Raw genomic sequence first — 25,297 nt, forward strand, 5'->3', positions numbered from 1 at the left:
CGCGCAGCATTGCAGTATTGCAGGATGCACGATGCATGATAGGGCTGCAGCCCAGGATATCTATAGGACATGCGCAGGCCATGTGCACGACATGCAGGACATCTGCAGGACATCTTGCAGGATTGCGGCAGGATAAGTAGGATTTGCTTGCAGGAAAATGACGACGAGCGCACGCAGGATCGCAGGACAAGCCCAATACGTCGCGCACGCCGCGCGCCGCAGAGGGTTTCAGACGCTTCCGAGTGCACAACTGGCCCAGGTTTCATGCAGACAAAATGCCAGGCACGACGATAACCGATCGAGTTCTGCGATCCTGCTCCCCGCGCCGTCCCTCGTCCCTCGTCCCTCACTCTCGGCCATCCCGACTGGCGCCTGACGTTGGGCGAGTTACAACTTGCACCGCATACGCGATCACGACTCTTGAACTGCACGTTCCCCCTGTATCTCGACTTTTGTTCTTGTCCCAACACACTCTTTCTCGCCACCCCGTCTTTCCTTTCACTCCGCTCCAACCGACACCGACGCATCATGTCGCACCGGCCATCCACGTCCTCGCGCCAGAGCTCCCCCGAGGACGCCCCCGTCGTCACGATCGGCACGAAGGGGCGGCGGATGAAGGAGAAGCTCGCAGCGCGTGGGGAGCGGCAGTCGCCGAGTCGGTCGACAACCTCCACCTCTGGAGCGACGGGGACATGACGATCCACAGCGCCGACGGCGTCACCTTCCGCGTGCAGTCGTACCACCTCCTGAGTGCGTCCTCCGTGTTCCGGGACCTGTTCGCGATCGGCTCTGGGCCGCGCGAGCTCTCCCTTTCGGACGAGAGCATCGAGACCGCCCCGGTCATGCGCATGTTCCTCGACCTCGTCACCCTCGGCAGGCTGCACGTCTACCTGCCCCCGACGGTCGTGGAGGCGGAACCGACCGAACTCCGCGCCATCCGCGCATTGTATGCGCTCGTCCACTTTCTACAAAAGTACGAGTGTCGCGTGCAGCTGCGCACCGTGCTGGTCGAGGTGAGGCAGCGCGTCGATGCGGGCGACTGGCCGCCCTTCCTTGGTTTCGTCGTCGGGGCCGTGGCCGACGACGAGAGGACGTGGTCCGGCGCCCTCCAGCATCGCACCACCACTTGGGATCGGTACATTGAAAACGTGGCCGTGAGCTGGACAGCAATGAACGTCCGCCGCCTCCTGGGTCAGAGCACGCTCGATCCCCGCTGCCTGCCTTACGACTTTTGGATCATGTGCCCGCCAGAGTTCATGTGGGCCCTCACTGTCAGCTGGGCCGGGAAGGACTGCCCGCCCGAAATCTTCCACCTCCAGGTCCGCACCACCCTCGCTGACCTCCGGAAAGGCAGATGTGAGTTGAGGGATAGTGGAGAACAAACTGATCAGAACAGGCGATCAGAACCGCATGTCCCAGTTTGGAATGCTCGGACAGGGCCTTGGATCCGACAGCTCATCGAGACCCAACACCCCTGGCGCCTAAGAACGACGCAACGCACGCGCTCAACGCACGGCAACGGGCAGCGCAACACGACCAAGCAAACCATGCTCCCCCATGTATTCCTGCAGTTGTACATATGTAACAAAAAGACTACTCTACTGGGTATATCGTGAAGCACGAGCAATGGGGATTCTACTCAAAGTCGTCGGGGACAATCTCCTGCGCGAGCTTGCTCTTCCTCGGCTTGGCCTTCTTGCCGCGTCCGCGCATCGTCGGTGTCGGCGTCGACGACGCGCTCGCGATACTGACAACGCTCTCGTCCGCGTCGCCCGCCTCGGAGACAATCTCGCTGTCGTCGCCGACCTGGGGCACGCTCTCGCTCGACTGCGAGTGGCCAAAGAGCGGACGCTCGGCGGCGACAGCAGAGCCCTCGCGGTTTTCGGCCTCCTTCGCCTCCTTCTTGCGCTGCTTGGCGAGCAGCTCGGCCTCCTTCATCTGCGCGGCAATGACACCAAACTCGCTCTGCGGGCCGCGCGACCATGTCTTGAACTTGAGCGTTCCGCCGCCGATACCTGGCAGCGTGCGCTCAGAGTACGTCCACTCGCGCACCTTTTCCTTGCGGAAGGGCTTGTTGTCAAACTGAGCAAACGAGTTGGTCACCTTCGGGAAGGACGAGAGCGCAATCTTTGGCTGGTGGATCGGCTTCGAGAACACGGGGAAGCCGAGCTTGGCCGCGTCCGCGAGTACAAAGGGCGGAGAGGGGCTGCGTGCCCTGTCGTCGACGTGCGCCTTCCTCTTCGTGCTCCCCGTCGCGACAGCCAAAATCGTGTCGTCTGATGTCAGCTGTATCGTATGGGAAAAAGCTATAAACTCACCGATAGATTCCGGGGACACGTCGCGGCTGAGACTCGGGCGGTTCGGCGTGGACAACGGGGAAGACTTTGGCCGCCCCTCGCCGCCGAGGAACGTCGCGCCGTCTTTCCACGGGATCGGGTCTCCTCTGTTTCGTCAGCTCAAGTCCGCCACGGTAAAAGCTCACTTTCTCATGCCCTTCCTCCAGTTCTTGCCCGGTCCCGGCGGGGCGTCCGGGGCGCGTTTCCGTCCGCCCTTCTTGGGCTTGACCTCCTTCTCTGGCGCGGGCGTGTCCGTTCCCGCATCGCTGATCACGTCGTCGTCCTTCAGGTGGTTGCGGCCCTCGGGTCCGTGGTGGCTCGCGCCGGCTGCACTACTAGGCAGCCAGTCGTACGCCTTGCGGTGCGGTGCGGGCAGGCTCGGCCCGGTCGAGGTCTCCTTGCCGTCCTTTGAGTCCTTGCTAGGCGAGGCGCGCGACTTCTTCGACGTGCGCTGCTTTTTCGCCGGAGGCGAGCGCTCCTTGTCCCCGTTGCCCTCGTCTTCGGATGAAGAGTAGGACGCGATCGAGTGCTTCATGCCGAGCTTCAGCTTGATCGACTGCGGGGCGGGGGACGACGAGCCCTCATCGGCGGCAGTGGAGGAAGAGGCCAAACCTGGTCGCAGCTAGTACAGGTCAGCGTGAGCTCTTGCAGAATTGTGGCTGGCCGCGGAGATGTGTACGGAGCACGCGCACATCGCACATGATCAGCACAGAAACACGTACTGTGATCTTGAGAGACTGGTTCGAGTCCTTCGACTTGGGCTCCTTGGTGGGGGAGGCTGCGCTGGCCTGGGTCGTGGGAGTGGCTACACCATGGTCGGCATCGTCGTTGTCGTTGTCAATGTCCTGGATGAGCTCATCGGGGTCGATTTCTGGCTCCGAGTCGGTGTAGTCGTGCCCGGGCATGGTGGTGGATGGGAGATGGGGGTGGTGGGGAGAGTGTTGTGGGAAGGGAGTGTTAGCTGTGGTGCAGCATTGCAGGCGCAGGCATTCGCTTTCATGGTTGATCGAGGGGCCTGTTGGCTGAACCCTCTGATGGCACAGCGGCGGCGAAGGGGACCAAAATGCATCCACCCGTGGTGGTGCCATGGTGCCGCGCCATGACGAGTCAACTGTTGGCTCGTGGTTTTGGTGAAGCCCCGTGGTGGTGGGTGGAATCATTTTCAGGCACGGCTCACCTTGCACTTTCTTTGTTCAGCCCCGGTCAACCGCTGACAACCACCAACTTCCACACCTCCCTTCAACATCACCACCATGTCTGCCGCCGCGTCGTCGCTCAGAATGAGCACGAGCAACTCAAACACCGGCACCACTCCATCGCCCCTCGGCGCCGCTGCTTCCGCCCCGTCATCCTCTTCCTCCTTCGACATTGTCGCTGCGTACCAGCGAGCACTGACTGATGAGAAGGTAGGCTGCCTCGCGTCCTGTAAGCTAACTGCAGTACCCGCACCCGGTAGCTGCGATCCTTGCTCTTGTGGAGCTTATGGAGGCCTCGACTGGTAAGCTGTAGTTATCTCTCGGAGCTAACTCTCAGCGTCCACGATGTCAGGACTGGCGATGGAACTGACGCACGGCCGACGAGCTCTGATCGACACGCAGGCTTCGCTGGGAGTGCGCGCCGGATGTCAGCTGTGGGAGCGATTCGTCGCGCTGTCTGGAGGTGGTAGCGAGGTGAGCTAAACCTCAGACAGCTTGAGCTGACGACAGGACTTCCCGACGTACAAGCGGGGTCTGATTGCGCAGGGCCGCTCGTTCTGCAGTGTCACGGCACCGCACTGCCGCGACAAGATTGCGAAGCAGGCTGTCGACTTTGTGCGCGACGACTGTGTTGTGAGTATCCCTTTGTATTGAGTTGTCGTGCTGGTAGCTCGTAGCTGACCCCAGATCCTCACGCACTCGTACTCGCGAACGGTGATCCAGACAATCCTCCGCGCGCACAAGCAGCACAAGCGAGTCAGCGTGTATGTGACGGAGGCGCGACCGGGCTGCCTCGGCATGAAGACGCATGAGCTGCTGACCGAGGCGGGCATCCCGTGTACTGTGATCCTGGACAGTGCGGTCGGATACGTCATGGAGCGTGTCGACATGGTGCTGCTGGGCTGCGAGGCGGTTGTCGAGTCTGGAGCCCTCGTCTCGTCGGTGGGCACCTACCAGGTCGCGCTTGTCGCCAAGGCGATGCAGAAGCCCGTCTACGCGCTCGCCGAGAGCTACAAGTTCCTCCGCCACTACCCGCTGTCGCAGACCGATCTCCCCATGCCGCGCACCGAGAAGCGGGTCCCGCTCTCGTTCCCCGACGACGAGCTCAATGCCCGCAAGTTCACCACGCCCTCGCGCCGCACCTCCAACGCGGGCGCGGACCGCGACACCCCCGCCACCAGCGGCGTCACCACCCCCCTCCTCGCCGGAAGGGAGCAGCCCAAGATGTCCGTCGAGATGCAGAACAACCAGCCAAACTTTGACGTCACGTACCCCGAGCTCGTTGACTTTATCATCACCGACCTCGGAACGCCCCTCTCCCCCACCTCCGTCAGCCAGTACCTCGTCGCCCAGTTCTCCGAGTAGACACAACTCGATGTATCACGTATCACGTATCACACTTTGCAGACGACTTGCGCGCGAGATTATTGGGGGATGCATAGTGTACAATAATGTGGTTTCTGTGTTCGATCGCGAGGAGCGGGAAGCTATGAAGTGAATGAATGCTATTAAAGGTATGTTCGTTGAGGTTGAGGGGGGTCTTGCTACTGGCGCCGCTGTGCTAGTGCTACAATCAGGTCTCGGTTCCATCCAATCCTCCACTCGCCGAGACGCTTGAGCTCGCGCCACATCTCGCCGGCGGGCGGCTCAGTGCCGGGCTTGGAGTAGATGACAAAGTCGCTCTCAGTGATGAGCGAGCGGAGCAACGAGCCCAGTAACAAGCAGACGACGCAGAGGATGATGACCGCCGGCAGTGGGACACTGACGACGTTCTGGCGCGTGAGGGGGATCCTATCTCTCGTCGCGCGCTCGGCCTGTTCTCCATTCGTGGCCGTCGCCGTCGCCACCGACGCACTCGACGGCCCAGGCACCGCCGTCGCAACGCTCGCCTTCACGCTCGGCAGCGGTGCCGCCGACTTGACAGGGCTCGCGTCCTGCGACACCGGGGCGGAATAGCTGAAACGCAGCGCGCCGTACCGCCAGAAATTGTAGCGGGAGTAGGGCGCCGGAGGGGCCGTCTTCGGCTCGGGCTCTGAGGCGCCGTTCGACGGGATTGGCTTCGTATCCACTTCGAGCTTCTTCTCGGGCTCGGCGGGCTCGTTTGTCGGTGTCTTGGTCGACTCGGACTCGGCGTCCTCCTCCTCCTCGACCACCGCGGGCGTGACGAGGGGCTTGTCCGGGAGGTACTCCTTGGACGCGGCGAGGGGTTTGTCCAGCTTGGTCGTGCACACGGCAGACGAAGCGGGGACCAGCTGAGGTGGCCGCAGCTTGGACGGTTCCTTCAGCTGCTGGGTGGGCATGAGCTTGCGCTCATCCTCAATCTGGAGCTCGGCACCCTCGAACATGTACGCGGGCGGCTCCTTCTTCCGGCCCTGGAGGCGCACTTGGACCACCGCGCCATCGTTGATGAGATCGAGCAGCCATCGGGGGCGAGGGAGAGGGGACGTTGAGCCAGTCAGTGGATCATTGACGGGGGCCTCGTACCCAGAAGTGGGAAGGGTGATGCGGAGAAGATGCCGCGTTTGTGTCTTGGGATCCAACGATGCGGCCTGTAAGACCGAGGGCTGAAGCGAGATCACGGTACAGCGGAACGGAAGGCTCAGCTTGTCTCCGGGGAAGGTCAAAGGGAGCATGTTAGACTCTGTTCCGGTGCCATAATACGCCTCAGGCAGAGAGACGGCGCGGATCGCAATCTCGCATCCTCCTTTGATGAAGTCACTGGCGACATCGATCTCCGCCACGATCAGGTCACGCCGGCCGCGACGCACGTCTTCAGTCAGGTTGACTCCCTGCGACCGCATGGTTGAGCCCATCGAGCCGCGACTATCAGCGTGCCTGAGCGAAGGGTGCGGACGGTCACGACAGGTTGGGGGCTGAACGGTGACGGTGATAACGTAGTCGTCTCCATCGTTGACCTGGTCAACAGGAACCTTGTACGACTCTGTACCCTCCAGACCCCATGGTCCGCGGGCCGACGTCTCGGGCACAAGGACGCACATAGGCGGCCATCGCGAGCGAGACGGCGGGCCATGTGTTTTGAGCAGGTTCTCAATGTTGAGGAGTGACCTGGGAAGGCCGGCGTTGAGCATGTTGTTGACAGAGATGGGGATGTTGCCGCTGTAGTCCATAGCTCCAACGTACATGCACCTCGTCGATGGGATTGCGTACTGCTCGTGGCTGTAAGGGTCGATCGTCTCCAGGATCCACCCCTCGATGATCACGTTCACCGGCGAGAGTTGGCTGGGGTTGTACTTCGCAGCATCCAGACCCAGAGTCGAGGGATCAAAGGATGAAGTGGACGCATGGTAGATGGTTGATAGGGGAGAATGAGAGGCGACGGATGGAGAGGTCGGCGGTGAGTCACCAACGCGGGCAACAACGGTTGCAACCAGGGCGAGACGGTCACGGAACGGGAAAGACGTATGTGCGGTGGCCATTGTAGTTGTGATACCGTAGCCATATGATTGCAGTCGCACCGGCTTCTCGAAGTAGTCGTCCTTGCGGAAGGATGACACCGCTGACGAGACTTCCTCTGCTGTGAAACCCTCGATGATCCGTCCTGCTCTAAACACGGAAATGCTGTCCGAAACGTGAGACACGATTCGCTTCTCGACCTTGAGTCCATCGCGGTCCGAAACAGGCTGCCAGCCAAACGGATCTGTTGATTCACCGTCGCGGTCTGCGTTGATGCGACAAATCTGACGCAGCGCAGTAAGCGCAGCGTCCACCGGCGAGGTCCCTGACTCAGGTACCGGGGACGGAGCAGCCAGAGGCACGATTGACCGTGTCGATTCGGCGGCAGCATTGTAAAGTCGGGCAAACGGTGCGTAGAAAGGCTTGAAACCATTCGGCGGTCCCTGCGGTTGACCATTCTGCGCAGCACCGCGGAGAGATGCAGTGCTTTGTCGCTTCCGCATCGGACTTAGGGCGGGAGGCTGATCCAGCGCACTACGCGATGGCCTCGACCGCTTCTGCTTCTTGAGCTGTTGCACATCTGCTTGCGTCATGTCTTCGTTGTCGATCTTGAGTTTAGACCCGTTGACAGTCAAGGATACCTTTCCGGTGGCCGACTGCGGTCCGCGGCGGACGGTGATTGTCACGGTTCGGTCGGTCAGCGAGGCAGCGTCGTGCTCCACAGTGATCCACAATCCTCCACAGTTAGGAGACAGGCGGTGACGCTTGAGTGCAGAGACGTTCTTTGGTGGCGGGTCGACAAGGACTGAAACGCTGTTCGCCCATGTGTCCGCGTCGATGCGAAGCCCACACTCAATGCTGCGGCCCGAGTCCGAAGTATCGAAAGAGAAGGTGCTAATCCCGTCGCCTCTAAGATCAGGAGTTCCTGGAGGCGAAAAGGCAGTATTGGTGCTCGACGAGAAAGATCGCCGCGTGGCGGCGGGCTCGTATTCAAACCGGTATGTCTCCTTGTCCAGGTCGTAGTTCGAAGATACCGCCTTTGCGCCACCTAGACGGGTGGCGACAGGTGGCGCCCCGTGTTTGATCGCGAATTCGCCTAGCCCCGCCAGGGTAGTCATCGTCGCTTGGGGAATTGATGACTTGTTTGACCAGCCTCCCGGATGACTTTGCTCAAGCAGAGTGACCTGCGTGGTGTTTGGTGAAAGCGCTTCGATCGACCATCCTTGCAGATCGATCTGAGTACGGATGACGTTGGGGTCAATTGACGGTGGTACCGGGAACAGAGACTCGTCCTCTGTGGAGAAGCCAAAGATGTGGACCGAGGTAGGCGACTTGTACGTCGAGCGCACCATGATGGAATCACGAGCAGATACCGGCCACGACGCCTTCGACTTGAAGTGCCAAACGTCTGTGACCTCGTTGACGTCCTCCAACAAGAGCGCCTCATCGTAGGTCTTGTCCCACCAGTAACGTGCCCCAGGTGTCGTGATGGTGGCGAAGAGATCCCAGAGGCTGACTCCGACGAACACTGCCTCTGCACGGAAAACGACCAGGGTTCGATCGATCGAGTCCAGCTGGTGGACGGAGACACCCTTGGATTCGGCCACTGGCCGCCACTTTTGCTCGGGTTCCTGCAGGAGCGACGTGAAGTAGATGTAGTTCCTCTTGATCAGGCTGTTGATTCCTCGCTCGACTGCAGAGCTCCGGCCATTCCGCGCCAGACGCTGACGTTCGGTCGAATCATCCGAGCCTGTTCGCAGACTGCTTGCTGTGTCGACGGTCGGCAATGACATCGCGCTGTCTCCAGGAGAGCCGCCCAGGAGCTCCTTGAGGGGTGTAGTGGTCATGGGCAGAACGGGAACCGGGATACCGTTGACCTTGACCTGTGCCGCGGCCTCCGCCGACGCCACCGTCTGTTCTATGGTTACCTTGACACGTACCAGCTCCTCTCCAGGCTGCAATTGAGAGTGCAGGAGGCGCAGGACCAATCGTTTCGGTGGAGCTGATCCAGATATCGAAGGTGGCGACTGCCCGACGAAGGAGGTCCACGACAGGGAGGGTGACTCCTCCCCATTCTGGGACTTGACGAGCACCTGGACATCCCAACCTTGCGTCGAGGACACTCCGAACTCGAGTTGGCGCTTCGTTCCGTCTTTCGCGTCGTCGCTGCGAACCACAGCGTAATTGGCCGATAGCGTAACGCGGCCCGGATCGTAATGAAGCCCCGTAATGCTAACGTCGTTGCCGTAGCTCAGTAGGACAGGAACCTTCTCGCTGCCATCCCTGATGTGATTTACCAGTCCCACTAACACGGTCGGCAAATGCTGTGGAACGGCACCTCCGACAGCCCAAGTTCCTTTGGGGTTCCAGGACCAAAAGCACGTTATCCGTGCTTTCCCCTCTGGCAGGGGGGGATCGGCAGAGCGAGAGGAGTTGGAGGGAAGCTGGATACACCAAGCCATGAGAGACACATTGGCACGGACGTGGGGAGGGGCTGGTCGAAGATAAGCGGGTTCGTGACGGGATCTCGGAATTGAAGTCGACACATCGATCAGCGTGTGTTGATCAACCAGCGATTTGGAGATGGTCACCGCGTCTCTCGGGCTGTGCATGTCAGCAGGAAGCAACGCGGCCATCAGATACCTCGAAGGCCATCCCAATCGATAGTTAGTTCTCGTCACTCGTGTATTTGTGTCCAGCAGGTCTAGGAGCTGTGCGTCTTCAACCATACGATCCCCTGGACTGTCAGCTGACTGTTCGGAATGTGAAGCGTTAGTCGTTACTCACAAACAGCCCTGGTTTCGGGGGTCGCAAGACACCCTCGAAATGTGTCGACATTAACGTCCGAGCCGCAGTCGACCTCAACGACAGCCCGAAAGACCTCACCGCCCTTGCCGTTTCGTCTGTGGACGACTACATCCTTCGTCGTGATAGAGCCAAGCGATGTTGCTTTCCCCTTGGCGCTACCACTCGTCTCACGCACGGGGCTGCCTGGTGTGGCGGGATTCGAGGAAACCCGCTTCCATGCCGAGCTTCCAGACGAGCTCAGCAGCGCTCGAAAGTATGAAACCGAGTTGTTGAGCGCCTCGATCCACGCGGTCTCCAGCCTGAGAGGCGTCAGCTGCACTTCGGGTGAGGGGAGGGCTGACAGCCGGTGGAAGGTGACATACCTGATTCCGTCATCGAGACTATCGACGGGCATGGCAGTTGGAGTGCATGTGCGCCTTCGATGAATGCTTCGAGTGTGTCGATAATGTTCTGAAAGCTGCGAGGGTTCACAAAGGGAAAAGGGGCTTGCGATTGTTGTTGTTGGAAGTCAGAATCGAACGACCACCTCTGGGATCCAAGTACGATCTGGCCCTGGGTGCCCGCCGCCAAGTGGCCAAGCCGATGGAGCTGACGTAGTGGTCACGTGTTTCAGGTTGACATGACGGTTACGGCCGCCGCTTGCCTGGCGGCCTGGCGGGCCGGTCTACGCCTACTCGCCGCCGCCAGCGTCACTATGGACGATGCGATGCATCCTCCCCTTGTCGACACTGCAACAACGACGGCCGCCTGACCGAACGCTCTAACACCCATGTCTGAGCAGAACGGAAGTTTGCAGCCGGCAGAGGCAGGTCCCTCCTCCGTAGCCTCTGCCAAGGCCGCTTCCACCCCTGGCACCAGGTCAGCGTCACCCGGCCCGGCACAGGCCTCCTCAACACCCTCGTCCGAACCTCAAAACAAGCAACAACTCCGACGACCTGCTTCTCATGGCCGACTGTCCAAACTCATGCTTCCAGGCCTATCACGAGCAGCTTCTCTCGCTCACGACGCTTCGCCCGTCACCGCCTACGCGGGAGACACCGCACTGGCCAGCGGGCGCACGACTCCGGAACAGCGTCGGCGCTCAGCCAGAGGTGTGTTACATGTCACTGGTTTTCACTGACAATCAGCTGCGGCCCAGAGCCTCCTAGCCAATGACGGACGCTACAAGAAGTTCGCCAGCCAGGTCGACCGATGCCTGCAGTCATTCGACAATATCAATGAATGGGCCGACTTCATCTCGTTCCTCTCGAGGCTGCTTAAGGTGTGACGCTGGTGACGGGCGTGAGCTGACGAGTAGACTCTGCAAACTCCAAGTCCTCCATACAATGAGATTACAAAGAAGCTCATCATCGCTAAGCGACTAGCACAGTGTCTCAACCCAGCATTGCCTTCTGGAGTACACACCCGAGCCCTCGACGTCTACGGACATGTCTTCAGCATCATCGGGGTGAGTCATCGGCACCTGACGCGTACTAACCGGCCCAGACTGAAGGACTGAAACGGGATCTTCTAGTCTGGTCATCCGGCTTGTTCCCGTTCTTCCAGTACGCCGCTACATCGGTCCGACCAGCGCTCTTGAATCTCTACGAGACCTATTACCTTCCTCTCGGAGAGGACTTGCGACCAGCCACGAAAGCTATGATTCTCGCGCTGCTTCCGGGGCTTGAAGAAGAGACGGGAGACTTCTTCGACCAGGTTCTCGCCCTGTTGAACACGCTGTCGCAGGCAGTGTCGCAACAATTTTTCCTGCAGAACATCTTCCTCGTGCTCATCTCAAGCCCGGCATCTCGACTAGCAGCTCTCAACTACCTGGCACGGCAATTGGTTGAGGTACCGGAAGAGCTGGTTACCTCGTCCGACGTTGGTCTTCTGATTCGAGGTGTGGCGGCGGTGCTGGGAGATCAGAACATGCTTGTTCGTCGCGGCGGGTTGGATCTGCTCCTGCGAATACTGCCTCTCGATGGAGCGATATTCCGGTAAGCCGTGCAGTATGGTAGATTGCTGACCGAACAGAGAGGCAACACCGGGAGATCGCGATCATCTCGTGCGGGCTGTTTCGGCTGTTGTGCTGCAGCGCGACGTGTCGCTGAGCAGACGTGTGTACACCTGGTTCCTCAGCGCGGATGAGTCGACTCAAAACCAGGGAGAGTACTTCAAGCAGCATGGACTTGAACCTCTCGCCACAACTCTTCAGGTATGCTCGGGCGACTCTGGAAACGACTAACGCACGCAGAATGACATGGGCCGGCTGCGGGAGGCGCATGATGTTGCCGAGGCACAGCAGCCGTTCAAAACTTTCTTGTCTCTCCTCGATAAGTGGGAGATCGGGCAGGCTCTGTCGACAAAGTTGGCCATTCCTGTCTTGCAGATCATCTATCAGGCAGCTACTGGACCTGAAGGGAAGGATGTTCGCAGTACAGTCACGGCGGTGTACGATGACATCGAGCCATCAGTCCTTTGGAAACAGCTTCACGACGCTGTCAACCGAGACCTCGAGAACGACAGCACGGAACACCTAGTCCTCATCGATTGGCTTCTGAACGCTGTCACCAAGAGCGACCATGAAGTCTTGACTATCCACGCACCACTGCTGCTGTTTACAATCCTGCAACGTCTCCCGGCGCTCACGAAGCCTGACACGCGCACTGCTGCCCTTCGCTTGGCGAACACCCTTATATCGATGGTTCCTAGCAGTGTCTTCGCCAATGCGAGGGCCGAGGATGGTGACGACTCAATTATCGAAACCGTTTACGAGAACGATACAGCGGAGGACGTTTTGGAGCAGCGGGTCAAAGCAGAGGTTGCGCCCCGCATTGTGACGACCATTTTCAAGTCGTCGGAGCAGTCATTGAAGGAGGGATGGAGCCCAGAGGCATTAGTTCTGGGCAACTCGTTGACACAGTATGCGGTGGACAAGGAGCTTGCCCCTCTGAGCACTGTTGACACAACCGCCTGGATGGCTGCCGTGCTGCGACGATTGAAGCAGGTCCGATCGTTCGCAGTAGTCGAAGGGCTCGTGGATCTGGTTCTGAAGGCCAACCGTTCGAAAGTCTTTGATCCCCCGGTCGATGTCACTGCGGACACTGTGATGTCGGTGGTGTTGGACTCGCTGTTCCGGTATCTTCGCGCTGATGCAGCGCTATACCACACCCGGGCCGTGGAGCTCATCTGGGACCTCAACTTACTGGCCGAGGTCCATACCCTGGAAAACGTCATCGCCCGCAGAATGAACTCGCCCACGCATCGACAGGAAGCTTTCGAAGCCTTCGGCGTTTTGTGGCGCCACTCAGGTGAGCAGGCGATAGTGAGGCGATGCTAACCTTAGACGATTCTATGCTCCCAGGAGAGATCTTCCATGTGCCAATGTTTATGGTACTGGAGGGACTGAAGAGCGACGATCCGCAAAAGCTCCGCACTTCCGAAACGTGGATGCGCTGCAACGTCAAGTCTTACTTCCGAATGCTCGACCCGCTGATCAGACGCATTCTGAACGCTTCACAACCTATTAAGGGCAAGTTCGATTCGTCGCAAGTGCAGTACTACGTCACGAGTCTCACGAGTCTGTTTCGCTTTGGCGGCCAAGGACTGAGCAAGGCGTGCAAAACGGCGGAGGTCTCCAAGTCGGTCAACGTTCAGCTCGTCACGACGGCAGAAGCCCGGTATCCCAACAGCAACAACTACCTGGAGCTGATGGTGGAGATGATGACTGGACTGCTGAAAGAGGACAGCCGGGATCCATCTCGCCAGAGAATGCAATCGGCGGCATTGGAGTTGCTCATGTTCCTCGTCTCTCGCGGCGACCTAACAAGTGTATCACTTGACCTCATCAAGACCACTTTGGTGTCGCAACTTCTCCTCGCGACTCAGCACCGTCGCCTCACATTGCAAAACAGCATGCTGCACCTTCTTCATTCGGCCATCACTACAGGAAACGAGAAGCGGCGTGGACACCGAGTGACCTCGTCGACGTTCTCTCTCCCGGAGAAGGGCGGGGCCGCAGTCCCAGTGGAAGACCCCCAGGCAGAGTTCGATCGATCGCTGGTTGGAATGATCGAAACCGGTGTAGCAGCACCAGGAAATCGGCCGATTCTCCAGCATTGGATCGATTTCGTGCTCATGGTCATCTCATACTTCGACTACAAGCCTCTCCACTTGCGTACCTTGAGCGACGCCTTCTGCGAGCAGCTGCGAGACACCATGCTCAATCTGCACGCAACGTTCACTTCATCTTCGATTGATGATCAAGCTGCGACCGTGACTGAGGCTGAACCCATCATGCTTATCGGTGTGGTGGAGCGACTGGCCATGGTCCTCGGTGCTAAAGCCGGCTCGCGTAAGAGCGATGATCGTGAAAAGCACGATCGGGAGGGAGGGCTTCTCGGATACCTGCCCACGGTGTTCTCCGTAGAGGCCCCGCCAGACTTGCCGGTGAGTGCTTGAGTTAACCGTTAGCTGATATAAAGTCCAAGTTGGAAGCGGCTCGCTACCTCGACAACGTGATGGACGCACTCTTGGTCCTCTGGACTGTGACGCAAGAGGATCTTGAGCCTGATCACCTGCAAAAGCCCTACTCCACGGCTTCGCAGACTCAGATCATGTCCCGCACACGAGACAGGGCTCAGAAGGCGTTGGAGAAGCTCTTCAAGGGACATGCTTCCGAAGTTGTGGGCAGCTCCATCGTCACCTGGGCTAAGAACTCCGACGACATCGCGGACGCGGCGATCTTCGACTGCCTAGACAACCTGGCGCCCAGTGCGCAGAAGATTGTCGACCTGGTTTGCGAGCACATGAACGGAAAGGGTCACGGTTCGATATCCGATAGGTAAGTCAGCGCTCCGTTCACCGGCTAACCTCAGTTCTAATCCCGTCCTCCCTGCCTTCTTGGAGGCGTATGTCAGTCAACTCGAGGGGCCGATCGCCGTTCAGGTCTGGAACCCTCTGTACGCTTACGCTCGCGAAGTTCTCAGCCAGTCTGGCAGTGGCGCGTCCAGGGCGCAATTGTTCCCCGTCCTGCGTATCCTTACTGTACTCGGTCAGATTGTCTCCACGACTAGTGCTCTTGAAGACCGGCGATTACGACGCGACCTCCAGGATACGTACGTCAAGATCCTCGATGCTGTTCTTTCTGGAGTAGCCAAGGGCGGCGAGGCCACGACATGGGAGCGCGACGGGCAGCTGTCGGCGGACTCATCCTCTATTCAGGAAAAGCAAGGGTCCGGGACCGGTCCTCCAGTGTACTCCTTCGTAGGAGGAAATGTCGTCCGCAATCTGCGCACTTTCCTGAGCGATAACGACCGCGTTCTCTCAGCGTGCTCGGCCATTTCGCAAAGTCTGGTTGTGCCTGTATTCCGGCGGCACAAGTTCAACGACGACGCGACAGTGACTCTTCTGCGCGAGATGGCGAAGATTCCGCCCGCCGCCAAAGCATGGCGTCCGCCCCTCGCCGACGCATTCAACGACAACCGCTTTTTCAAGATCACGCCGCCGCAGTCGGAGCCATGGAAGCCTCTCGTCTGTGCGCTGATGGATAGTGACAAGGAGCGCTTCACTGAGCTAATCGGTAAGTAATGCACCGCCTGGTACAATCTGACATTCAGGCCGGATCGCCGCGGCACCGTCAGCAAACATCTTCACGAACCGTGAGGCGGAGACTGTTTCCCGCTCTCTCAATCTCCGACGACTGTCTTTCGTCTTGCTGGCTGCCGAGCGTAACCACTACCTCCCACAGCTTCCCATGATCCAGGAGAAGCTCGTCGAGATCTTGCGCAACCACGTCGTCTCACCGCGCGTGCATTCCGAGGTATACCTGTGCCTCCGCGTGCTGATGTGCCGCGTGTCGCCACAGCACCTGACGCAGTTCTGGCCCGTTATCTTGACGGAGCTCCTGCGAGTCTTCGAGTCCACGATGGACGAGCTGCCAGAGGATGGCAGCGACGATGTAACGTTGGTGCTGGCGGCCTGCAAGTTCCTCGACCTGCTTCTTGTCATTCAGTCCGAGGACTTCCAGGTCCACCAGTGGATCTTCGTGACGGACACGACCGACGCCGCGTACCCGCCAGACCAATACTCGCCCGAGGCGCTAATGGACCGCCTGGCCGAGATCCTGATGGAGCACTCGACGATGAGCAAACCGGTCGAGAACACGGTCGACATCGAGCCGTATGATATCAACTCTGGACACCCGCGGCGGCCGCAGCTGTCTGGCGTCAAATCGCTCAACAGCATATACCAGCTGCAGCCCTTCTTCGCCCGTGCCAGCATCGGCACTTTTGATGGAGTATATGCGGACGCGGGAGTGGATTGGGACGCGATCGAGGAGGGCATCACGGGCGAGATTTTCGAGGGCAAGGCAATGTAGAGGAGTGTGAACTGTTTGACATAGATTGTACATTAACGGAGAATGATTCGATGCTACTGGTATCAGAAGAGAAGAGGAGAAAGGAAGGCAGGCAGCCTAAGAGCTGAGCTGGAGCCGCAGGGATGTGCAGACTACACGACGTAGTTGATTAGACTGAGGAAGCGGTCGCCCAGCCCACCCTGATCTGCAGAGTCCGCAGCCTGGTACGGCAGGTGCAAGAGTGCCCAGAGGAAGTCCTGCGGCAACCTGCAGAAGAGGTTGCAGGAGAAAGCCAATGGGTGCAGCACGCTGACAGTGAGGTCACCGACGTTGGGTGGCCTGCTGTCGGCGGGCGTGTCGCCCCAGCACTGAGGGGGCATGTCGAGGGCGCGCGCGCAGAGGGGGTAGCGCTCCGCATGTATGCCGATGAGGAACAGCAAAAGAGGCCGCGCCGCATATTCCACGGGCATGGCCGCAACCCCCTCGATGAGCAGCTGGAGCGCCAGCTCGCAGTCGTACTTGTGTAGAAACACGACAAAGTCGCAAAAGTCGATGTCCCACCTGTCGCCCTTGAGGCAGAAGTTGGCGCGCTGTATGAAAAAGAGGAAATGCCAGATCGCGTGCCCTTTCTCCGGGAGCTCGAGGACTCTCTCGCCTTGGCAGGCAGCGATCATGTTGCGGAACACAACACTGGGTGTTAGGATTGAAGTTAGTGGGCGAACTCACGACCATGTCTGCAGGTAATGCGTGTCCACCCTGTACGTGTGCTTGTCGCTTGAGACGAGCTTGAAGTCGCCCTCTTGGAAAGTGGGAAGCTTCTCTTCCGACATCCTGCTGATGCTCGTCGACGCAATGAAAGACTCTGAATGAACTTTTGGCACGGCGTGACGGTGGACAGGTTAAAGAGGGGAAGGGAAGGGGAGGCGTTGGTCAGAGCAAAGTGAATGGTCAAGAGGACGCGACCAAGCGTAAGTGTGCTGCCAACCGGTTTGATGCAGAGAGGGCGAGAGACGTATGGGAATCTGGAAGCTCATTCTCTCGCATCTTCGCGCCCTTCGTGTTCGGTGGCGCTGTCGTGCTGTGTGCATCAGTTCAAGAGTGATGAACAATGAAGCACGTCGCTTGCCACCCGTCCAGCACGAGTCTTATCTCGGTCAATTCTGTGCCGCTCAAAGCTTCATGACCCTCCCGCATTAAGAGCGATGTTTCTCGCTCCCCAGGGCTTGGAATGCATCGAGACTGAGTTCACAGATGAATAAGAGTCCACAGAAGCTCTTCAGCTTGGTCACGGCCGTCTCGTCACAGGATGAGGGCCGTTGGAGGACGTTTTCGCCAAAATCACTGAAAATGCGACCATTTACCGGCCTGCCAGGAACTGGTCGTCAACAAGAGGGTCTGATCGTATAACGGTTAGTACACAAGATTCTGATTCTTGTAATCTGGGTTCGATTCCCAGTCGGACCTTGCTTTTGCCACTCCTCCCACCCTGCTGCGCAGTTTGAGAAGTCCTTTTTGAAGCCCCTGGAGGATGGATGATGAATCTGTCGGGTGATGAGTTGTAGCGATAGTGGAGGTATCTGGCAATTTGAGGCGGATATTTGTCTGTGGTTGAAAGTCCCCGACATGAGTGGCCGGTCGGTACATGAAGTCGCTAGTGATAGCAAGCGGCCGTCCCGCGCCCAGCAGTCGTAGGCTGCGCACGTATCGTAAGTCGCGACGCGTAAATCGCTTTGTTGGTGCATGTCCTTTCATGTGCACGCGTAGGAATTGCAAGACGTTTCATGGTTTGATGTAAGCAGAAGCCGTGCGTAAGCGGGCAACAGCCGGGTGGCTGGGAAGACTACCTTACGGCCGTCTCATTGGGCTCGTCTGCTGCACTAGGGGCGCCGAGATGAGCGATCAGCGGGCATTGGCGCGACGGCATCGCTCGCCTCCGAAGCAAAGCTGCCGAGCCAACTTTGAGCATTCATGCTACCATCAAGCGATAGCCGCAACTCCTTCCAGAACACTTGGTGGGCGGGTCCAATTTCAGCGACTCCGAAACCCCCACGGAAACCGTGGTTTTGGAGGGTATTTCAGTGCAGTTTCGGCCCTGACGGAAACTGGACTGAAATAGGACTGAAAAGGCGGGTTTCGGTGGCAGGAAACCTGACTGAAACTAAGCTAGACCAGGCCACCGGGGTGAAGATTTGGCAGGGTGGCAAAAGAGAGTGGCAAAAAGGTGGGGTGGGTAGCAAAAACTTTCAGAGGAATCGAACCCAGCGACTCCAATAGTCCACTCCATCAGTACTACCACTCCACCACGAACACAGATGAGAAATGTGTGTTGTGGCTGTTTACACCCTGACCAGGAGTGGCAAATCGCCAGTTTAGTGTCCTTTAGCACCGTTTAGTGCGTGTGCCTTGTCCTAGTGCATAGCAGACCCTGCACATGCTAGTGTGGGGTTTTGGTGACAGTTTCGAGGGCGGAAACCGCCTCAGGGAAGGTTTCTGTCAGGTTTTGGTCGCCGAAAACAGGACCCTCGCACGAAGTGTCCAGAATCGGCAGCTGGGACTTCATCCAGAGTCATGTCTATTACAGGACGCCACGCGACGGCGACAACCCGACAGCCGTTCACGCTGTACTCGCGAGCCACATGCAGCCGACCGCTCCCCAGTCCAAGCCTACCAGCAGTCCGCTCATCAAGTCCTAGCTTGCCCGGCGCCAGCGCCGCTCTCGCCCGAGTCATCGCCGTCCCCTCCGTGAACAGGTCTGATCGTATAACGGTTAGTACACAAGATTCTGACTCAACTCCACCTTCTCGCCTCCTCGCGAGGAGGACAAAGTCGTTCTTGTAATCTGGGTTCGATTCCCAGTCGGACCTTCTCTGTCGTCTCCCGCAAGGAGATGGGGCTCGGAGGCGTCGAAAGATGTCGAAGAACCCCTTTTTTGGACCCTCCGGAGGCTGGGTGCAGGGTGATCGGAGGGGCGAGCGGCGGTGAGAGACGGAGAGCTTGCGGTTTCCGCTCCACATGCGGTCTGATCCTCCCAACTAGAGCAGGCAGACTGAGCCTGGCCATACTTGACTGCGGATGTCGAGGACATTGGGACGGCACTGCGCGTTCGGCGCCACATCGGATTCCAAACACGCGAATGGTGTCGTTCGCTCGCTCGCTCGCTCGGCTCCGTCTCGCTTTCTGTGAACTCTGGATCTGGCTGATCAGCCTGCGCCGCCTGCCCCACTATGCGACTACGCAGATCAGCTTGGCGTGCCGTGTCACCGGCACTCGCAGGTTCAATCCCCTCATTGCTCCGCGCGAAATGCGAAGTAGCCACAAGCATGACTCACGTGCTTCATGCTGGAGAGTGAACCTTGTCAGAGTGTCGCATGTGCTTCTTTGTAGGGTTTGGGTGGGGACGGAGGGACTATGGAAGCTACGGCGGTTCACACGACTAAGCGCGTTAGTGTGCGCCAACGCCAGGGGCTGGATCAGCCGCACGGAGCGCACGGGGAGAGATGCAAGCAAGAGGGGGGCGGAAGCACCGAGGCTGTCTTGACCGAATGGAGGGCGATCATCTGCCACGCAGCAGAGCTCCGCTTCGACGCTGACAGGCACAGAATGGAAAGGATCCTCAGGACGCAGAGAGGGGCAGGGCCCGAGCTTCAGGAGACGGGAAAGCCAAAAATATGACTCGCCCTCCACTCGCCGTCTGCGGTCTGTGGATTGCACTCAAGCATAGCTTAGACGCTAGCACTTACTCGGATGCGCGGATGCACTATGTGCACTATGTGCATCAGCAGACACAGGCTACCAGCATGCAAATGGCGGGTCCCAGAGTGCGATATAGGCGGAGTAGAGGCAGGACTGCCTCACGCCATTCGAGAACGGGCGGGGATGAAACTCACTTACGGCCCCGGGGCGGCTTGGCTCCTGATTCGACACCCGCGACCGCCCATTAAACCCCCCCTGGCTGCGTACCTGGGCAGCTGAGGGGCCTGCGATCCCCGACAACTCGTGATGGCACCGTCCATGCGGCCACGGGCTCGCCCACGGCCAGAGCATCCAGGCATGCCAGACACGTCAAAAGTCATGTACCCCGTGTCGCAACCACCGATCCGTTTCTGTTCCTACCTATCCATCACCATCTTCACTACACGCTTCATTGCTCTTAATTCTTGAGGACTGTCGACGTTGCACCCGGCTCGCCCCCTCCGCCCCTCTCCACCCCTCCACTTCTCCACTTCTTTATCAACACCGCCGGCTGAGTCGCCGCAGCAACGGGCGTCTCGTCCCTGTCGATTTACTTTCGGGTGTCAGGCTCCAGTGCGCAGCCGCGTCGACACCGCGAACCTCCATCTGCCGTTATCTGTCCCTCCTTTGCGACTCTCTCCTTTGCGACTCTCCGACCACCCCGCCGACACTGCTAGCGGCCCCATCAGTACGCGTGTTTGTCCCTCGTTGACAAGCGTCCTCCGCCCCTCACAATCCCCCGCGCCTGTCGCCATCAGACGAGGTCCGCGACCTTCCATCTCTCGAACTCCCGACACTCCTCGATAATCTGGGGCAAGCATAATGGCTGGATTGAGCCCCGCGCGCGGGATGCGCCCAACGCGGCGCGACCTGCTCGTTGTGATCCTGACGCTGGGCCTGGCATACCTTTACTTCTCGACGCCGGAGGTGCACAAGAGCGTGAGCAGCGCGGCCTCGTCCAGTGCGCGGCTTAAGGCCCTCGGTCTCTGGCACTCGACGCCTGAGCGTTCGTTCGACGCGTCGGTCACGCGTCCACACCAGACGACTGAGAGTCTGATCACGCATCTGCGCGACCACACGCCAGGCTGGACCGTGTTCGAGAAGGTTGTACCTGTACGACAACAAGCTGTACGTCGTGACCGAGGACAAGAGCAAGTGGCCGGAACTCCGCATGATGACCTCGACTGGACTGCCGGCCGACAACGTGCCGGGAAACATGGAGGCGCGCGAGCCGAAGGGTGACGAGATCACCTACATTACGCCCGAGAAGGCGCTCGAGCTCTGGGGCGACAACATCATGCGCTACGAGGGCATGAGCTACCTCTGGAACGACGGACAGTGTGAGTACCGTCGATTCAGCTATCGTATGACGTGAGATAAGCTAACCCCAGTCATCGACCACTACTACCACTTCGCCGCCGAGTTGTTCCTCGGCACCTGGCGCGTCCACGCGACTCTCGACCCGCACATCGACGAGAAGGGTCACTCTTCGCTCGAGTACCCTGCCCGTGCAATCTTCTTCCACCAGGACCACCTGCAGTGGCGCGACTACAGCAATTTCAACAGCTACATGTGGGACGGACTGTTCCCGAACAGCGCGATGCTGTTCCCGCGCGACATGGAGGACCTCGGCAAGATCACGGCTCACGGCTCGATCAAGAAGGCGTACCAGCTCGAGGTCGCGATTCTGGCGGACCGCTCGGCGGCGTTCCGCGGAGAGTTTACTGGCCCGACTGCGCGCACCGTCGCCTCTGCCAATGCGCTTGGCACCGTTTCCCGCTGGTGGTGGGAGCCGATCCGACGACAGATGCTGCGCTTCTCGGGTGTCCCGGAGGACGTCATCAACCGCTCTCTCGAGGGTTACGGAGCCGTCAACCCCGACTTCACCGAGGGCACGGTCGACGCGCCGCAGTACGCTGGCCTGAAGCCCCTGACCAAGCCGGGAGACTACAAGCCCGTGGTGACGTACATCTCGCGACCGCCGCCGCGTCGTTCGCTGACCGGATCCTCGCACGCCGCTCTCGTCGCGGCGCTGAAGGAGGCGGCCCCGAAGCTCGGTTTCGAGCTCAACATTGTCAACATGGGCAAGCTCAGCAAGGAAGAGCAGGTGCAGCTTGCGGCGCGCACGACGATCATGATCGGCGTGCACGGCAACGGCCTCACGCACCTCGTCTGGATGCCGCCCACCCCGCGCAGCGCCGTCATCGAGCTCTTCTGCCGCGGCGGCTTCGCAAAGGACTACCAGTGGACGGCGCAGGCGCTCGGTATTCGCCACTTTGCGGTGCAGCACGACCTCGTCGCCACGAGCCCGAAGGAGTTCAAGGTCGACTACCCTGACGGAGACGAGGGATTCCAGTCTGACCGCATCACCGTCGACCCGCAGACTGTCATTGACATCATCCGCGTGCGCCTCGAGGGCAAGTCGTTCGCCAGCGCGCGCAACGGCCCCTTCCGTCCCGCCGATGACCTGCAGCCCAAGGGGCTCTGAGCAACGCAATCCCCAGTGACCGCGTGTCGTGTCGAATCAGCGATCGAGACGACGCCCGGCGTCAGGCTGCGAGACGAAGTCCCTCATTCAGCCGCCCCAACCTTCACTCCCACAGAACACTACATATACCCACACTTAGCCACTCTCTCACATCTCATCCCCGAACGGCTAGCCGTAGAACGTCGACCGGGGCGAGCAGCGCGATGAGCACCCGCTCTCCGCCATGTACTGTCACGAATGCATTGATGATGTTGCTCACGATCTGTCCGCGCCCGAACTCCGCATCGAGCGCCGACTCCGAGTTTCCGTCTCGCCCCAGTCGCTTCGCACTGCTGTGTCCCCTCCCGGCGCTGTCGCCGCTAGGTAGTTGCGGACCGGCGAGCAGCTCTCACTTGGCCTTTGGAATGCGGCGGGCTGTGCGCGTCTCGCTCCGGGCGGCAGACATCACTCTATCCGAACGGCGGCAATGCTTTCGTCCACCCAGCCAACCATCCCTCCCGCCGAGCACCCCGCCGTGCACCCCACCTCTGTTCCCTCCCTCTCCTCCTCCAATCCACAAAAAGCAACTGTGTCGGGGTACAGAAGCCAGTCCGCAAGGTCCGACTGGGAATCGAACCCAGATTACAAGAATCAGAATCTTGTGTACTAACCGTTATACGATCAGACCGGAGGCGTCTGGTTGAGGGCGGCGCAGGGCGGGCGTGTGCCGCGCCGGTGCCGCGCCGGCGACGGCGACGGCGATGGCGATGGCCACGGTGTCGGCGCACGCTGAGCGCACTGAGGTGAGGTGTGAGAGGCGTGGAGGGATGCAATAGCGGCAAGTCGGGAGGCGGTTAGAGGAGAAGAGGGGGTGTAAAGAGGAGAAGAAGGGAGTAATGAAGGGTGTACTTGGAGCAGTGAACACAAAGAGTCTACCACTGACACAAGAAATCGATGATCCACACATTCACCTCCCAATGTAATGCCAACCTCAGCGGCAGTCACCACTCTGAGGGGTGTCTCTGGTCAGCTGGTTTCAGATCACAATGTCATCAACATTGCAAGTGCGGTGACTGTGAGAAACATCAAAAGTGCAAGAGATGTTTGTCAACTGAAGTGTTCTGGCTAACAGTATGGGAAGGATTGGAACTGCCAGAGCTGCCCTCTGACAGACACTTTTTGGATGACACTACAGGAATGTGTGATGGGACCCAGGACTGGCAACCGTGGGAAAGTGTGAATCTGCGAGACACTGTCTCCGACGCCTTGCTGCGTGGCAGACACAAAATCAGACCGTGGGAAAGCTCGGGTTCGACACAAACGGAGAGCGCGGGAGAGCTGAAAACTGGCAGTCAGATTTTCAGACTGTGGGAGACCACAACTGCGGGAAAGTTTGGGTGTGCGGGAGGCTGTCTCCGGCCCTGTATCGGTGGGAGGGGACCAGAGGCACCGAGGGGACCGGACCATCGTGGGAAAGTTTGAAATTGTGACAGGCTGTCTCCGACCTCTCGTCGTCACAGACATGCATCTTGGTTGACTGTGGCAATGTCTTACTTCAGAAGGATAGGAGTTGACAGTCATCCATCATCAGTCCCCAGCTGTCATCGTTACATGCAGCAGTCACTGTGCAAAACCAAAAAGGAAATGTCCATTGCATATTAGGGTATATTATCAATTGTACGTAATCATATTTTTTTGGTGTTTTGGTTTGGCCGTTTAGGCAGGGCCCCACAAGTACCACAGGCTATACTGCACAGCCGGGTACTGGGTGGCCGGCCGGCGGGAAGTCATGTGGTAAAGGCGGGACCGTTTAAGGCGGCGGAGCATATTACGTCATTGAGAAATAAAGTTGTGGTGTTAAGTGCGTGGTTGGTGATTTGAACAGAAGACTGTCAGAATCAGTAGCCAGGCGGAAACTAGCAACTTCAGATACTTACAAATTATGCAATATACCCGGGGGTGTTTGTCTAACGTGCACGCGACCCAAAAGGCTCCCCGTGGCAAGACCAGGTCCGGCAGCCGTGGGAAAGTGTGAATCTGCGAAGGGCTGTCTGCGACCCTCAGGCGTAAATCCTGGTTGAGATTACTTTCCAAAGCGGAGGCTGCAAACTGGGGAGGAAAGGCACCATAGGCGATCCAGACTGTGTGAGACTCAGGCTGTGGGAAAGTCAGTCTGGCAACTAAGAATAATCAGACCGTGGGAGACCTCAAATATGGGAAAGTCTGAATCTGCTAGAGGCTGGCTCCAACCTCTGTTATTTGAGTTTTTTGGCATCAGGTGCGTGTGAGGATCTGAACCCAGGTCCTGCAACCATGGGAAAGTTTGAAACTGCAGAAGGCTTTCTCCAATCTCTTGTCCAACCTCTCCAACCTCTTGTCCGACCTCTAGACCACAACCGTGGGAAAGTCTGGATCTGCAGCAGGCTGTGGCCGGCTCTGTATCGGACTGGGACCGGGGCGGCCTGTCACACGCGCCCTCAATCCACGATGCGCAGGTGGACCAAGAGTGCTGTGCCGAAGCTAGACGACTCTCCAAAACGTGTAGAGCGCATCTAGATCTTGTGGAACTCCTATGCCGCCAAGGGATTTCCGCTGTAGCCGCCATCAGAGCAAGAGCGAGACTGTCCAGAGGACACTACGCCACCGACTCTCTCTAGTCGAATGGTTCAATTGGGTAAGTCAATGTAAGAGCTCATAGCCACGACGGACAAGAATGGCATAGCTCAAAGAGTACGAACTAGGTCGAGCGCGCGATAAGTACCTAGCGCGAGATCGAACGGGAGCAAAGTATGAGACGAAAGGCAATCACGTGACACGAAAAAGGAGACGGTATCCGAGAACAACGATGGTTGTTACACCAACCCTTTGGAACAGGTTTGAGCCACTTGGAACTGGTTCCAAGTCGTTCCAAGTCGTTACGACTGGTTCCAATTGGGCTCGGACACCTGCCACCATAGGATTGGAACCACTTGCGGGTCGTTTAAAGTGGTTCCAAGTCGTTCCAAGT

At 58.8% G+C, this 25,297-nt stretch overlaps 7 protein-coding genes and 3 non-coding genes across 10 annotated transcripts; 6 read left to right on the plus strand and 4 right to left on the minus strand.

The window, feature by feature from the left end:
• Nucleotides 1-275: 275 nt before the first annotated feature.
• On the plus strand, nucleotides 276-1,485 carry A1Q1_03863 (uncharacterized protein; the record flags this gene model as incomplete). Its single annotated transcript, XM_014322288.1, has 2 exons — nucleotides 276-1,356; nucleotides 1,397-1,485. 2 exons carry the CDS (start codon nucleotides 276-278, stop codon nucleotides 1,483-1,485), a joined length of 1,170 nt encoding a protein of 389 aa, XP_014177763.1.
• Nucleotides 1,486-1,635: 150 nt separating this feature from the next.
• A1Q1_03864 (uncharacterized protein) lies at nucleotides 1,636-3,241 on the minus strand (the record flags this gene model as incomplete). The annotated part of the gene is made up of 4 exons (XM_014322289.1): nucleotides 1,636-2,276; nucleotides 2,319-2,443; nucleotides 2,483-2,958; nucleotides 3,059-3,241. 4 exons carry the CDS (start codon nucleotides 3,239-3,241, stop codon nucleotides 1,636-1,638), a joined length of 1,425 nt encoding a protein of 474 aa, XP_014177764.1.
• Nucleotides 3,242-3,589: 348 nt separating this feature from the next.
• On the plus strand, nucleotides 3,590-4,897 carry A1Q1_03865 (uncharacterized protein; the record flags this gene model as incomplete). The annotated part of the gene is made up of 4 exons (XM_014322290.1): nucleotides 3,590-3,742; nucleotides 3,935-4,006; nucleotides 4,061-4,165; nucleotides 4,220-4,897. 4 exons carry the CDS (start codon nucleotides 3,590-3,592, stop codon nucleotides 4,895-4,897), a joined length of 1,008 nt encoding a protein of 335 aa, XP_014177765.1.
• A 179-nt stretch (nucleotides 4,898-5,076) lies between these two features.
• On the minus strand, nucleotides 5,077-10,148 carry A1Q1_03866 (uncharacterized protein; the record flags this gene model as incomplete). The annotated part of the gene is made up of 3 exons (XM_014322291.1): nucleotides 5,077-9,683; nucleotides 9,734-10,053; nucleotides 10,117-10,148. The coding sequence occupies 3 exons, from the start codon at nucleotides 10,146-10,148 to the stop codon at nucleotides 5,077-5,079; spliced, it is 4,959 nt and encodes a 1,652-aa protein (XP_014177766.1).
• A 375-nt stretch (nucleotides 10,149-10,523) lies between these two features.
• Nucleotides 10,524-16,112, plus strand: A1Q1_03867 (uncharacterized protein; the record flags this gene model as incomplete). Its single annotated transcript, XM_014322292.1, has 9 exons — nucleotides 10,524-10,845; nucleotides 11,124-11,201; nucleotides 11,268-11,730; nucleotides 11,849-11,948; nucleotides 12,012-13,044; nucleotides 13,098-14,182; nucleotides 14,224-14,506; nucleotides 14,577-15,314; nucleotides 15,352-16,112. The coding sequence occupies 9 exons, from the start codon at nucleotides 10,524-10,526 to the stop codon at nucleotides 16,110-16,112; spliced, it is 4,863 nt and encodes a 1,620-aa protein (XP_014177767.1).
• A 131-nt stretch (nucleotides 16,113-16,243) lies between these two features.
• On the minus strand, nucleotides 16,244-16,765 carry A1Q1_03868 (uncharacterized protein; the record flags this gene model as incomplete). The annotated part of the gene is made up of 1 exon (XM_014322293.1): nucleotides 16,244-16,765. One exon carries the CDS (start codon nucleotides 16,763-16,765, stop codon nucleotides 16,244-16,246), a length of 522 nt encoding a protein of 173 aa, XP_014177768.1.
• Nucleotides 16,766-17,483: 718 nt separating this feature from the next.
• Nucleotides 17,484-17,555, plus strand: A1Q1_t470. Its single transcript has one exon. It is a non-coding gene; the product is annotated as a tRNA-Gln (tRNA).
• Nucleotides 17,556-18,840: 1,285 nt separating this feature from the next.
• On the plus strand, nucleotides 18,841-18,955 carry A1Q1_t471. Its single transcript has one exon. It is a non-coding gene; the product is annotated as a tRNA-Gln (tRNA).
• A 2,042-nt stretch (nucleotides 18,956-20,997) lies between these two features.
• Nucleotides 20,998-22,311, plus strand: A1Q1_03869 (uncharacterized protein; the record flags this gene model as incomplete). The annotated part of the gene is made up of 2 exons (XM_014322294.1): nucleotides 20,998-21,163; nucleotides 21,215-22,311. 2 exons carry the CDS (start codon nucleotides 20,998-21,000, stop codon nucleotides 22,309-22,311), a joined length of 1,263 nt encoding a protein of 420 aa, XP_014177769.1.
• Nucleotides 22,312-22,906: 595 nt separating this feature from the next.
• Nucleotides 22,907-22,978, minus strand: A1Q1_t523. Its single transcript has one exon. It is a non-coding gene; the product is annotated as a tRNA-Gln (tRNA).
• Between the last annotated feature and the right edge of the window lie 2,319 nt (nucleotides 22,979-25,297).

Source organism: Trichosporon asahii (genome assembly GCF_000293215.1).
Source record: "Trichosporon asahii var. asahii CBS 2479 unplaced genomic scaffold scaffold00070, whole genome shotgun sequence".
Classification (NCBI taxonomy): domain Eukaryota; kingdom Fungi; phylum Basidiomycota; class Tremellomycetes; order Trichosporonales; family Trichosporonaceae; genus Trichosporon; species Trichosporon asahii.